This window comes from Plutella xylostella, chromosome 3, assembly GCF_932276165.1.
Source record: "Plutella xylostella chromosome 3, ilPluXylo3.1, whole genome shotgun sequence".
Taxonomy (NCBI): domain Eukaryota; kingdom Metazoa; phylum Arthropoda; class Insecta; order Lepidoptera; family Plutellidae; genus Plutella; species Plutella xylostella.
Window position 1 is genome coordinate 9,740,955 of NC_063983.1, and position 14,199 is coordinate 9,755,153.

Sequence of the window (14,199 nt, forward strand, 5' to 3'; positions counted from 1 at the left end):
AGTATCTGAGATTAAGAACACAGACTATACAAGATGTTGCAAAAAGGGTATACTAAGCCGAAACCAGCATGTGCAGCATGTTATATCTAAGCCCGAATCTAAAATCAGAATTTCAAAATTCGCGAACACAAAATATTATTCTCCATAGTAAAAAGTCACGGTGACCAGCTAAGTTTCTATGGAAAATGTATTTTCTTTCATGAATTTTGAAATTCTGATTTCAGTTTCAGGCTTAGATATAACATGCTGCACATGTAGGTTTCGGCTTAGTATACCCTTTTTGCAACACCCTGTAGAGTGACTCCCCGGCCACGGCAAGGGTTGAAAGTGAGCGCTGGAGCCTCTAATGGAATACGGTGGAAGTGGACCGCCTGAAGTGAGTTTTCATGAATAGTAATATGAGGACCAAATTGTGGACTATCCATTTCAGCGAGTTTTTTCTGAAAACCCTAAAATTGGACACTTCACAGCGGTCAAACCGGTGGTTGGGATTTCTTTCCAAAAATAGGCTCTAAAATTAAAGGAGTATAAAATTAAGCCTTATACTTAGTATACAGTGTACTCTCTTGCGTGCTAGGCAGAGGTGATAACGAAACTCGCAAAATAATTCAGCTGAAAATGACGATAATTTCATGAAAATCCATTTAGTAGGTTGTTTTTAAGTGAAAAAGTAACTTTCAGTTTCGCGTACATATATTAATATATTAGCATATAGGAATATTTATGAGTTTGGTGTGTCAAACTATGTGAATACATTTATTAAATATTGCTTCCTTTATTTACCAACTTGAGTCAATATTAGGGCGAAACAGCGAGGGAGACTGATATTCCTAGATTAATCTGGGTCTAGACCTAAGTTTGCTCGAGGTTAGACACACAGCCTGGCAATAAATTGTGCTTGTATACTTATCAACGTTGTTTAGATAAGTCTGTGTCGGCGGTGAGATTACAAATTAACTATCTTTCATGATATAGGGGCACAATTCGAAAAATATCATTGTTGGATAAACGCGTTTAACTCCCGATAAATATGTATTTACTGACAAGAAGTTAAATTATATATTTCTTTGACAATTGTATGATTTTTCGTTAAAGATTAATGGCGTTTTTCCAACAATGATGTTTTTCGAATTGTGCCCCTAAATTATGAAAGAAGCGTAAATGTTGATGTACACTGGCGAACAATGAAAAAGTTCCACACATAAAAAGCCGACACTGAGTTTCCCCAATTAAAAAAATCGTAATTTAAAATTGTCACATGATTACAATATTAACGTTTATCATCGTTAGTTGGTAATATTCTGTTACGCTCTTAAATCTACTTACTTTACAAAAATATTGCAAAAACGAAGTAACACTTACAAAAATTTCAAAAATTAAGAAACTTACATATCTGAATAAACCAAATTTGTTAAAACTTATAAAAGCGTCCTCCTCCTAGAACCTAGAGGTCATGACAACAATGAGAATATCTTCCGTTCTTGTAATTTCGTGAGCGAGGCGCATTCCGTGAGAATTAACCCTATGTTTGAAGTAAGTATGAAGTGTAGAATAGAGCTAAGTACTAGACTTGATATGGTTTATAAAAAAAACAAAAGTAGGGTAAGCATATTAATTTGGAAATATCCAATTATTATCAGTATCAGATAACTTGCTCATAATATTCCACCTTTGTTATTCTATATTTAAACAATAAACAACATTTTATTTTAAACTGGTGGCAAACCCTAGTCATGCTCTCAAATTTGTCACCGACTTTCTCCAAACATTTAAACTAATCGAAACAATCTAAGATATCCGAATATTAATTAAATGTAGAACAGTAGCATGAAGTAGCATCCCGAAAGGTCAACTGGAGGTATTTGCTTTGTGCATCGAAGCTAAATGCGGTCCACCGCTAGCTTGACAATACGAAGTTACAGAGAGTTGCCATGCAATAGCCACATTTAATACAATAAGATAGAGTCGTGGCTAGCGCACGCAGTGCTCGGATACTTCGGTTTTCGTAAGCTAGAGCTTCCGTGGGCTACCACAAGATGGCGCTCACTGCATCTTGCATTTACTGAAATTATAGCTAGAGTCCTTTCAGTGTCTGTTACTGTAAGTTGCAGAGATAAATTGGTGAAGAGTATTTATTTTCTATTAAGTGAACAACTCAAAATCCTGCTAAAAAAATGTAGTAACATAATTTAATAGAGTTTTAAGTTTTAAGGTAAACATATCACTTTCAGTATCTACCTGTACAGTTGAAACACAGTTAAAAAAGACATGTAAAGAGTGCTATACAATTGGTCTGCTTCAAAAATACTCGTATATGCGTAAATAAAAAAGGACGCTTTTAAAAGTTGTGCCGTAATTTCATCCGCGTTAAAACGTGCCTCTCGCCCGAATTCCGTTCAAAGTAACACATCTGCCTACTCACATCAACCTCACACAGTTTCATCAGTTATCTCGCATACTCCACAGCACCGCACCACCACTACAAACTTCAGAACTATACATTACCCACGCTTACTCCACCATGTTCCCCGCTTAGTGAAATCCTCCGTTTCATAATTAAAGTGGAGTCTAGAACATTTTCGCCCCATCTCACACTTGCACGTGTAAATTGCGGGAAGACGAAGATCTCATTATGAACCTACGACATTACCTAAAGACTCCATACGTACCTACAGCTACCTCGTTTGAACATACTTCCCCTGTTCTTGCTCATACGAGTATTAGTTTAGCGATGGGTTATGTGAACGTTTGAAATCATTAAGAAGATGTTAAGAACTAATTTGAGCAGATAAATAACGTAGCACAGTAATGTAGAGGTAAATGAATTACGTCTGTTGAAGTGCACAAAAAAATCTTAAACATTTATCTTCTTGATACCACTTCAGGTAGGCTTAAGGTATGTAGGTATCTAATCCAATACAAAATGAGATAAATGCCTAGGTAATACAAAACTGACTTGACCTTTATCTCAAAAGGATTCTTTGCCCACTTCAACCAAGAAAAGTGTCTAGCTTTTACTAATATTGCTTACGCGTGTCGCGTTACCAAGGGCTCTTAAAACACAAAAGATAAGAACTCGCTCTTTCTCCGTACTCTCAGGCTTCCCATGTGACATCCATTACCGCCCATTGTCTCGGCACATTCTCATCACTCTCGAAACATTTTAATCAAAAACGACACTCCTTGATTCCAGGCATAGAAGCATCGATAACGCAAGGCCACGTTTTCTATATCCTATCGTCTCCGCCATATACAGGTGTTGCCAAAGTGATATGGTATGCCGAATTTAAAACTTTTGTTTCATGAGTTTCATGACTCGAAGGACGGTATGACGTATGACTTCTTGTTGGTCATGTTACTTTTTAGTACGGGAGTAGCATACGACATTTTTGTGAAAGGTTTTGACGTTGATAAGAATCGGAATCGAGCTCCACTGCTGCCGCGAATGTGCGTTCGGTGAGAACTATTCTCATCACCGAGCGAAATTAAACCGATCGCTTTCAATATAAACAAGTCGCCGTCCGCCAGCATTCGGGAGACAATTTATAATTGTAGTCCAGAATTGACAGCTTAACGAGATTCAATTTAGTGCACTCATTGTTTGAAATCCAATTGGAGGCTGGTATTCGAGCGTTGGTAGGCCGGGACCTTGGCTAAAGTTATTAGGATGCAAATAATATTATTCAAATTGATTCCAACTATTCTTGGTGGTGCAGTCTGCGATTCAGATGCCTGACAGTTAAGTATATTCTGCGACGCGCGAAGTTTCTATACTTGGATCGTTTAGATCTTTTGAGTGGAACCTTCGCTCCCCTCGAAGAGTGACAATACTACCAGTGCTGGGCCAGATTTCTCTGTCTTAGACTGTACAATGTTCATGGACCCTTATTTTCAGCTCAGCCAGCCAAGCTCCCCGTAAATTGAAGCTACAAGCCTGGGTAGTTGTAATTTAGGTACTTGTATGACAAAGTACATGGCAAGAATCGTGCCAGAATGGTAGGTAGCGCTTCTGAGCAATGTGTACATAAATTGAATTAAGTAAGGTGTCTCTACCTTTTAGCACATTTCCGGTGTCAGCCATAGTTTTAAATTTCGATCAATAATGGCGCTTTACTTAAATTTTCTTATTGTAGGTTGGTGTTTTATATTTTTCTACCAAAAATAAAAATGAAATTTCCTACCCGCCCAGTTTCCGTAATCGTTTTCCCTGACAGCCCGTCAATTATAATTTACTTCGGTTATTTTAACTGGATATTAGAAAATAATATTTCTCTAGCTTTATTTTCGGAAGTTTAGTAGAAGTATTCATCGATTTTCTCTTCGAGCGTTTATTCACTCTGAGCTAAAACTAGAACGGCATCGAAAACGAGGCGACATTATTTAGGTATAAGTAAGTGTTAACTTTAACTTATCTTTTTTTATTAAACTAGCGTATTGTAATATATTTCAAAATTGCACAAGTAGTAGTTACTTACTTGCTTATTATGAATGATTTTATTCTGGTACACCTACATCTTGATGATTATGTTTTGTTAATTGTAAACTCTACTTTTTGATACCTAATAATAATATATTATAATTTTGTCCATTATCTATTTATTTTTGTCAAAATGAGTGTAGCTCCGGGCCTGCAGTCGGCGGTCCGGCGACGTCTCAACTGCGTGATGGGCCGCGTCCGGTCCACGCTCTGTTGTTGAGCTATCTCGGTACTGAGGTACCGAGCGGGGATTGTGACGACTCCATAATTCTAACTTTAGACAGGTAAAATGACACAATTACAGTACGTCTCGTACGTATAGTAGTTTGTCGAAATCTTTAAATTTTACTCGCACACAAAAATAAGCGCCTCTCGGAAACCATTATTGACAGATAATGGCGTTCATTAGATACTACAGTAGGTATAAAAATACCTGCACCGATCAGTAATTGAACCCGGGACCTTCCCCCGCTTGTCTATACACCTGTCGTTTAATTACCTAATAATTTATTAGCAGCTATTAATTTATATCCGTGTCGTACGATCAAACGAGCCGAAAACGTGCACAGCACAAAGGAAAATCTTCTGTTCCTTATACGTAATAATCTACGAATGCAGAGAGATACGTGAAACGAAAGTACTATAGGTATTCAGGTCAATTCAAAATAAAAAAGATACAAAAAACTTAATAACTCAAAAATATCAAGACCAATTTCAGCGCGCACACGAAATAGCACTCAATTTCAAAACGTAAAATAAAAGTCCTCTTTCTGGCCAAAACTTGATGAAAGCGAGTCAAACTTCATTAGGCAAAGTGTACGAAACACTAATGAAACCGCGGCAGGGCCGGCGTAGCGCCCGCCACCCTATTCCGTCTCTTCGCTAGTTACTAACCGACACTATAGGAAGCTATCGAAGAGATATGAAATTATTAAGTATTGGCCAAGGTCACTTCTAAGACTGGAAGTTATTAAATGTTTGGATAATGTTTCTGATAATAGTATTATTGTAATATTAGGAATGATGAATGTTAGGGGGTATATTTAGCCGAGAGGGAAAACGATTATGATTTAATTTCTAAAACTTATTTCAGGAAATGAAAAAGTTCAATTGACATAGCAACTTACCTTGTAGGGTAGAACTTTTTAATTGCTCGCCAGTGTAGTACAAAACAATAATAATTAACTATCGAATATCAGTGGCTACAGAATAAGGCTATACTGATGTTATCTCACATGATATGTGGGCTTGGGTGAAATGTTACAATAGATTTACTATGTAAGATTACTTCAGAGGAAATAAATAGGTACGCTCTATGAGTTGGTGAGAAAAATAGCCCGAGGGAGCTATCTGAGCATCACTCAAACTGAGCAGCCACAAACAAAATGTTTATTTTCATAAATACATACACAATTACACATGCTTTCGCTTTTGATTGCATAAACCTAACGTAAATTCAACAGATAGACTTTTACTGTGAATAATGGCTTCCCATTAACTAAAAAGGTTTAAATTTCAAACATGTTTAATCTAATTTACTTATTTATACCAAAAATATAATATACCTAGTGCGGCGGTAGACAGGTAACGTCAGCCAAAGTTAAAAGAGAAAAAACTCGAGCGATTGCTTTTTTTTATGTACTAAAATCTAGTGGTGAATGTTATATCTTGAGCATGCGTATCGAATAAATAGTAGGTAGTCAACTCGTTTATCTTGCCACCACGGTGACTCTAAGAATCCTTGACTGTAGGTACCTAGGTTGATAATAATAATAGCATACTACTATTATATTGTATTAATCCTCTTGAATAATGTTTTATCATTTGAAATGTATTGTTTGTTACGTGGAACTGGCTATTCCTGATCCAATGAAATATTAGAGGAAGATTGGAAACCCGCGTGGACCGAATAGTTGCCTAGTTCACAAATTTATTATGATTTGTAATATGCCTTAGGCGTTTCCTTACAATACATTCGATTACTTTGGCTATTGGCCTGAAAAAATAATCTGTTATTTTCCCTATTGTGTAAACATTGACATTGAATGAGATTGCTTTTTATAGATTTCTGCGTAATTATCTATTTCAATTTCACAATGTCTGAGTTAGATGTCGTTAACACTGTTAATAATAAAAATTAGCAAAATTTTAGTTTTAGCCGATATTTTGTGTCGGAAGACTCATTTTGTTCATAAAAGAGCTTTAATTCAGTGTATACCATGTTCCATACTATGACTTTCCATTTGGACCTCAAATATGTATAATGAGAGCTTTAAAACGACGTTTTCATACTGTTTAAACATTAAAAAGGGTGCATTTGACTGTGTTTCTGACACAAGAATCAAACTTCTGGTCGACGTTACTCATCGAAACCAATAAAAATACAAAGTTATTAATACAGTTAAGTATTAATATTCTTATTTACCAAATATTATTATTGAGAATATTGCAAAGAGTTCATCATTCCGATAAGACGATATCTGATTCTCTTGGCAAATAAAGGAAGACTGGGCAAACAATATTATTATGATCGGAAGTACCTATCTGTAATATGTGATGTTTCATCGTATACTAACTAGGTCAGAATTCATTAAAAGCACAAGGTAAAGTGATAATAAAGTTGACAAATCTTAAGAATACCTAGGTATAAAAGTTTCACCATGGTGACTCGCTAAGAAAAAAAATATTATTCGAAGGCCGAAAGAAACAAGTATTTACATAAATACTGAGATCAGCGATTTTTTGCGGCAATACCTTAACTAATGTTGGTAAAACTAAAGCTCAAATTATTTTTTATTTAAAATCCACCGTCGATATCACAACAGAAACAAAAGTTCGCAACCCAAAACACGAAAGCTAACCGGCCCCGTCACGAATACAGCAAAAAGCGCTGAAGCATTTTGTTCGAGCGCTTTGTAAAACTATCTCCATTGAAACAAAGAGTAAGCCGAATCCGCTTAAAGCGCTAGCAAATCGCATTATTTCGGTCATTGTCAGTTTGTTTGTGGGCTCAGCGCTCTTTTATGTGAATAACAATTAGTTAGCTGAGACTTTATCAAATGAATACCGGAGCGCTCAGCTGCTGGGGAATGCCTGGGGCTTTAATAAGATATGCCAAAGAGAAAGCTTCGTACTGGTGCTTCGTAGTGGAGTGTTGATATAAAGATGAAAGGTAGAAGGTAAAATATTGTAAGAGTGTGAAAACGAATTATGTTTTACTTCACAAAGTCATCTGTCTTCCATTATTGACTAATACAATCGCAAGCAACGAAAAACTCGCTCTCGATACCACTTTTTCATTTAATTTATAATAATAAATAAAATATTTATGTTTTTGGTTTTAATATACTGGTGCGCTGTTATTCAATATTGCAGATGGCGTCATTAAGCTTTTTTTAAGAGTAATTTTTCGTTTAAGAGTAATTATTTGCTTTTGTCCCTGGAACTTTTTCATTGCGCGTGATTGTACTTTACATAATTTCCATAAACGAAGAAGAAGATTTACAGGAAAGCATGTCCCGTGCACTGTCGTGTGACGTCACCGACTGAGTGCAAAAGATGATTCGTTTCTGATGACACGTTCGCGATGAAAGGGTAAATTGATGTGATTCCTTCACTAGTGGAGATCGTGTTCAGCGCGGGAGTTAACTCAATTTAAGTGAACAATAAACTCGGGATGACATTACACGAGGATAGAGCTAGGAGGCGAGTAGAGTTAGGAGGCCTCGGAAAATATACGATAGTTTTACTTACAATAAGGTAAAACTTGTATAACGTGCGTAGGTATATGCATAATTATACATTATTTTTAGAATCGGGCATTGATTTTTTCTTACAAAATACCGAATTAATGAGAACTGTGTAAATTTTAGGATGAAAAAATAAAGTATGTGCGAGTATTTTCAGTTCAACCTATATGGTATATGGTAGTAATGTATCTAAAGTAGAGTAAAGTTACTATTAATATACATTTAAGCAAGGGATCATAATATAATTTATTTGGTAATTCAAATAGATACGCAGTCTGCTACATTTATAAGTCTATGGTTTTTACACGTCGCTGTACAGACAGTAGAATTAATTAAGTACATTTCATTAGATCTACAAATGGGATTTATCTGGTGTACTATTCATTGTACAATAATTGAGTTATTCGCAACGGGTTCCCGTTATCCGTATTTCACTTTGTAAGGCCTAGTTTAATTAGAGCTTTTTTGTTTACTCCAATAGAATAGAATAGAATAGAATACTACTTTATTGACTTAAAAATAATTTACACAAATAACAATTTACAATATAACGCAATAGGCGGCCTTATCGCTAAAAGCGATCTCTTCCAGGCAACCTTTGGGTGGAGGAGAGACTTAAAGAATAAATGAGGAAGGTGTACAAAGTGTAGTAAACATTCATTTTTAATAATAAATACTTAAATACATACATACATAATGTAATCAAAGTTATATAGATTTATATAATATAGGTAGGTACTATTGCAAGATGGAGGAAAGATAATGTTCTTTTACCTGTTTTTACCTGTTTCCAATGTACCTACAGCCAAAATAAAGGTATATATTTGTAACGTATACCTAATATTATTCACCTCGTTGCAGTGATCAGTTCACTGATTCAAAATGAATCAATTTTATACAAAAATCGTTTTCTTATTTTCACATTTGAATACAAAATAACATTATCTTTCATATGAGTACTTTTAATTTAAAACAAAAAGAGATTTTTAACATTCACGTGCACATAGAGCACAACATTCAATTTTGTCCGGGATTTTATTAACTTGTTAAATGAAATGAATTCTGTTTTTAAAAAGTGCCATTATTTACTCGCAAAAACTGATTTTAAGAGTAAAACAATGCAAAAGGTATTAAAGCTCAGTTATTATACGCAAAATATTGCATAGAGGTATTGTATATTTTACGAATATATAAATTTTCATGGTATATAGACTAACGAGCAGGTTACTTTTTTAGTCCTAGTGAATATAGGCACAATTACAGACGGCAAACTTTGAAAACATTTTGGTTTTGGGTGGAGTTGAAATAGAATTAGGCTCTTACCTTCATTGGAGTCGGTGGCGGCCGTGCTCAGCACGAGCGCGAGCGCCACGCTCCACGCGGCAGCTCTCATCTGAAATAAATAAACATATCAATATAAATACTAAATAAATATATATACATATAAAATAATAATATGAAAGATGAATACGGATTACGGATACGGAAAGTTATTAAGTATATTCCGTCCTGAAATAGCTATACCACAAACTAATACACACAAACGTATATATCCACTGTTTTATTCTTCGCGGTTAAATTACCGTGAAGCTGAAAAATCTCAATTAAAATTCCGCAGCAAGTACAACGGCAATTATTGCTACGCCGTGCCGTAGCAATTATATCCTCGTAGCAACTTGCTACGCGCTGCGGGCTACGAGAGTCGAATTACTTCTCCTGTTGACCTGCCATTAAATTATTAAGGGCTTGTTGCACTGTTGCCTGATATTTTAACCCCCGACGGAAAAAGAGGTCTAATAAATTTTTACGTGTCTGTGTATGTGTGTATCTGTCGGTGGTAGCGTAAGTCCGAACCGGCTAAAACTATTTTTTTTTAAAAGTCCTTGACCTGATATTCTAAAATGGATTCTCCGATTTAAAGTTTTCTGTTCGATATGTATACCTACAGCAGGTGTTTATGAGTTCGGGTTTTTGGTATTGATTACTGATCAAGTTAATAAGTTTCAATAAGTTATCAGCATTCCTACATCTAGATTCATTACAAAAGTTTATGCATCACTCCTTGAACAAAATTCCTCAACAATAATGAATTTTAAACTCAGATATTTCATACAGAAATCGTCCAAGCATTTTGCTTATGTTTATTTTGCTTACCCAAATGTAGGCGCAGGCTTGAGAGGTGTTTGCATATTGTTAGGCTGAACTGTGATACACAATTGTATTATGGAATTACAGCACGGCTAGTATGGCCATAATAAGACAACATGTGAAGTGACTGATTAAATTGAGTCACTTTTTGATATCAGTCTTAAATGTTAGCATAGGGTGTACATGGGACTCATTTTATTTGTGTGATTGGATATAAGCCACAGTGACACTGAAACTTTTCTGCTCTGTGGAAATATGTATTTCATTCGTTCTTTTTTTAGAAAATCCCTCATTTGTGGCTCTTGTTTGTATTGTCTATGGTTTCTTGACAATTTAAATGTCACCAAACGTCAAATTTGAAGAAAATTTTCGCTGTTTGGTGCGTTCGAGTGAAATATTTTGGTAATATTACCATTGCATTTTTGCATTGCGCTACCCCATGGACTCATATTGGCTCATTAACTACTTTCTTGAGTTTCTTGGACATCGTCACATGAAATAATATACGACCGAGCTTGCTCCCGACCAAGCACGATCAGATTCCTTGGGAGTTCTTCGGCAGACGATTTCTATGCACCGGCTCCATGAGACGAAGAACAAAACAGCATGCCACCTGACTGATGACCCACCCACCGTTTACCCGGCCCCAGGAGTTAGAAGGCCTTGAGACAAAAGCTCGGGCAGGATCCTGACGGGCGCAACAGAATATCATCTACGATGCTTGTCCCACGGCCTGACTGAATAATATTTATATAGGTAATCAATGGAAGGAAAAAACAGTAGGTAAGTGCCAGTACCAGTCACATGTTATTATAATTGGGCACATGCACACAAAACAACTCAAAAAACTTTTTTCACTTGGCAGTACTTGGTCAACTAGGCCATTCATTGGAAGGAAACCCGTACCCCAGCAGTGAGGACGTGATGGGCTATGATGATGAAGATGACAATAGGAGTCATAATCTTAGTTCATAAGTATAACTAAAATCTAATGAAACATTTTTGTTTGTTACAGAACATTGAAATTGGCTCGTAGGCAAGACGGAAGATGGTCAAAACCGGTCAGAAAATGATGGCCTAGACACGGTTGGAGAGTTCTTGTTGGCAGTAACCACCTGAAGATGGTCAGATGACATCAGCAACCTTGTGGTGATACAATGAACCGGAGCGGCACCGAACTGAAAAAGTTGAAAAACTTGGCATACATACTATGAGACCTATTTGATGACTGATATAAGCCAAGTTCAGACAAATTATTGTGATAGTTGATAACTAAGAATACCTAATATGCTTTTATGGTGTGTGAAATAGTATACTTTTTATAATTTATTAATTAAAAGTTTAATAAATGTTTTACTTACCTAAAGAAAATATTATATTTATATAACCATTTAATTTAGTTGTACATGCTAGCATATCCACTTATTTTTTTATAGTTAGTGTGTTGTTGAATAATAAAGCCTAGCTAGGGTTTGTCGCTGTGGAGAAAGGATTAGCATCAGTCGCTGACTGCCCGGTGTGCCGGACTTATTAAATTAAATTATATTATGATTTACATTTCTTGAACTCCACATTTAACATTCAAACTATTCAATTAGCCACTTTATTTTAGTTAGTGTGTTGTTGATAAATAATAAAGCCTGACTAGGGTTTGTCGCTGTGATGAAAGAACAACCAGTCATCATAGCATCAGCTGACTGCCCGGTGTGCCGGACCTATTCAATGTATATGATTTACATTTCGTGAACTCCACATTTAGCATTCAAACTATTCAATTAGCCACTTCATTACCTACATACTTTGGCGTGAATAGGCAAACTTAAAGTATATAGGAGACAACTGAAAATCAGTGGTTTGTTCCTAAGGGCAAACAAACTAATGCCTATCTATCTAACTTCTTAGCACATGTGAGCGACAGGATTTGAATCCACATTTCTTCCGTGAGGGGCGGGCGCTTACCCGTCTGAGCTAACACCGCTACATATAAGTAATATACTTAATGTATAATTTTAGTCAAATAAAAAAGAGGATGTGTGTTTTGACAAATGTTGTTTTTAAAGCATTTTCAACGGGTTATTAGAGTCCCGGATCATCCTCCCTATAAGTATTATAGTAATTTTCCTTTCCTGCATCTCTTCTTGTAGAGCAAGGATGAAATTAACAAAAACTAAACAAATAATTATTTGTGTCACATGTTATCACCACCTTCGAACTTGAGTGATATAATGCTACCTAAACAAATGTCAAACTGAGACATGTGTGGATAAATTGGTACACCCATGTTAGGAAATAAGACAAATCTTCCAATCTCGCTGTCAAAATTGTAACTCACATCTTGTAGTGATTATTTCGTGTTGGCCATGTTAGCGTTTGTGAGGACAACTGGTATCACACAATTTGTTGCAACTAGCTGTCATTTATATCTTGTCACCGCCATACTGTGCTACGCGTGCAGGAAAGGCGCGTGATATGCTAAAACTTGAGACACATTGAGAGAAAAACATGTTGTATTATGTTGTTATAGTTTAAAAACATAAGTTCAGCGTAGTCAGTATTTTTTCATCATATACACTCTCACCTGGGCATATTTTTTTACCGGGGGCTAAAAAGCTATTTCTTTTGAACCCACTATGATAAAATACAAAACATCCTCGACCTCGCTGGTAAAAGACAAACAAAGGTGTGGAAAATATTCGCTTCACTCAATACAGGGTGGAACATTAACAGTGTACTTGGCAGATCAATATGAACTACATACTGAGTAATTAAAATTTTAATCTCAGAAATAAAAAAAAATGATTGTTCATATTTCACCTAAAATGTCAGCTATAATATTTTTTCATGATTTCTGAGTTGGTCTTATAATGAAAGTTACTTGATACATGTACATATATTCTATATTCATATACATTTTTATTGCCCCTTACACATGCTGACGAGAGTACACTGATAAATTTCCACTCTGTGCAGGGTGTTGCAAAAAGGGTATACTAAGCCGAAAACTACATGTGCAGCATGGTACATCTAAGCCCGAAACTGAAATTTTGCAACACCCTGTATAGTGCTGCCTGAACTGCCATTGAGCCCGTTCAGCAGCAGTCTTCATTACTCGTGTCGTGAGTGACGTAGTTTACGCGTCAATAATTAAACAAAATGTTGCTCTCACTACACCCACCGCCCTTACACTCTTTGTCAACACTCCCACGTGAGTTTCAACCTTCAGCCCTCAGGATAAAGCCTGAATTCGACCGAGCAGAGTTCGGTATTTAATTTTTACTACACCATTTCCCTGGATATTTTTAGCCCTTTTGAATGGAGATAATAATATAAGAATATTTTAATTGGTGCTTTCATTAATGTTTTGGACTTCTGGAATCCTTGCTGTTTAGTCAGTCAACCGTGTATTAAGGGGGAATCTCTTTTGATTATTTCATTGAGCTTTTTGAACGGAAGGTCAAATTGAATTAGGTCATGATTTTCAAAAGAAATACTTAATGTTTCTTTGTGTGTCTCTAAACGGAATGTTTTATAATTTGGTACAAAAAATAGTACTTCATCTAATTATTTCTATGTGTTGTAAAGTCTTTGGTCTCATGTAAATTTGTAGAGTAAGTATACCATCACTTACTAATCATTCAGTAGTTTACGTAATGTACATATAAGTACATATATAAACAGTTTTCTGGGACACATTGTAAAACTACAATTAATATGTAAACTTAACAAATAATAAATAAATAAGTACATACATACTTTTTCGTCTTTTTACCGATCATGCAACTATGAACTCACTTCTTCATGTGTAATTTATGAATACTCAGGTAC

General features: G+C 35.7%; 1 protein-coding gene across 1 annotated transcript in view; it reads right to left on the minus strand.

The window, feature by feature from the left end:
- Positions 1-14,199, minus strand: part of LOC105381076 (Ig-like and fibronectin type-III domain-containing protein 1) — a 131,134-nt gene that overhangs the window by 42,949 nt on the left and 73,986 nt on the right. Inside the window, exon 4 of the mRNA XM_048625087.1 lies at positions 9,550-9,619. Coding sequence (XP_048481044.1) covers positions 9,550-9,619 — 70 coding nt within the window. The remainder of the gene's footprint in view (positions 1-9,549; positions 9,620-14,199) is intronic.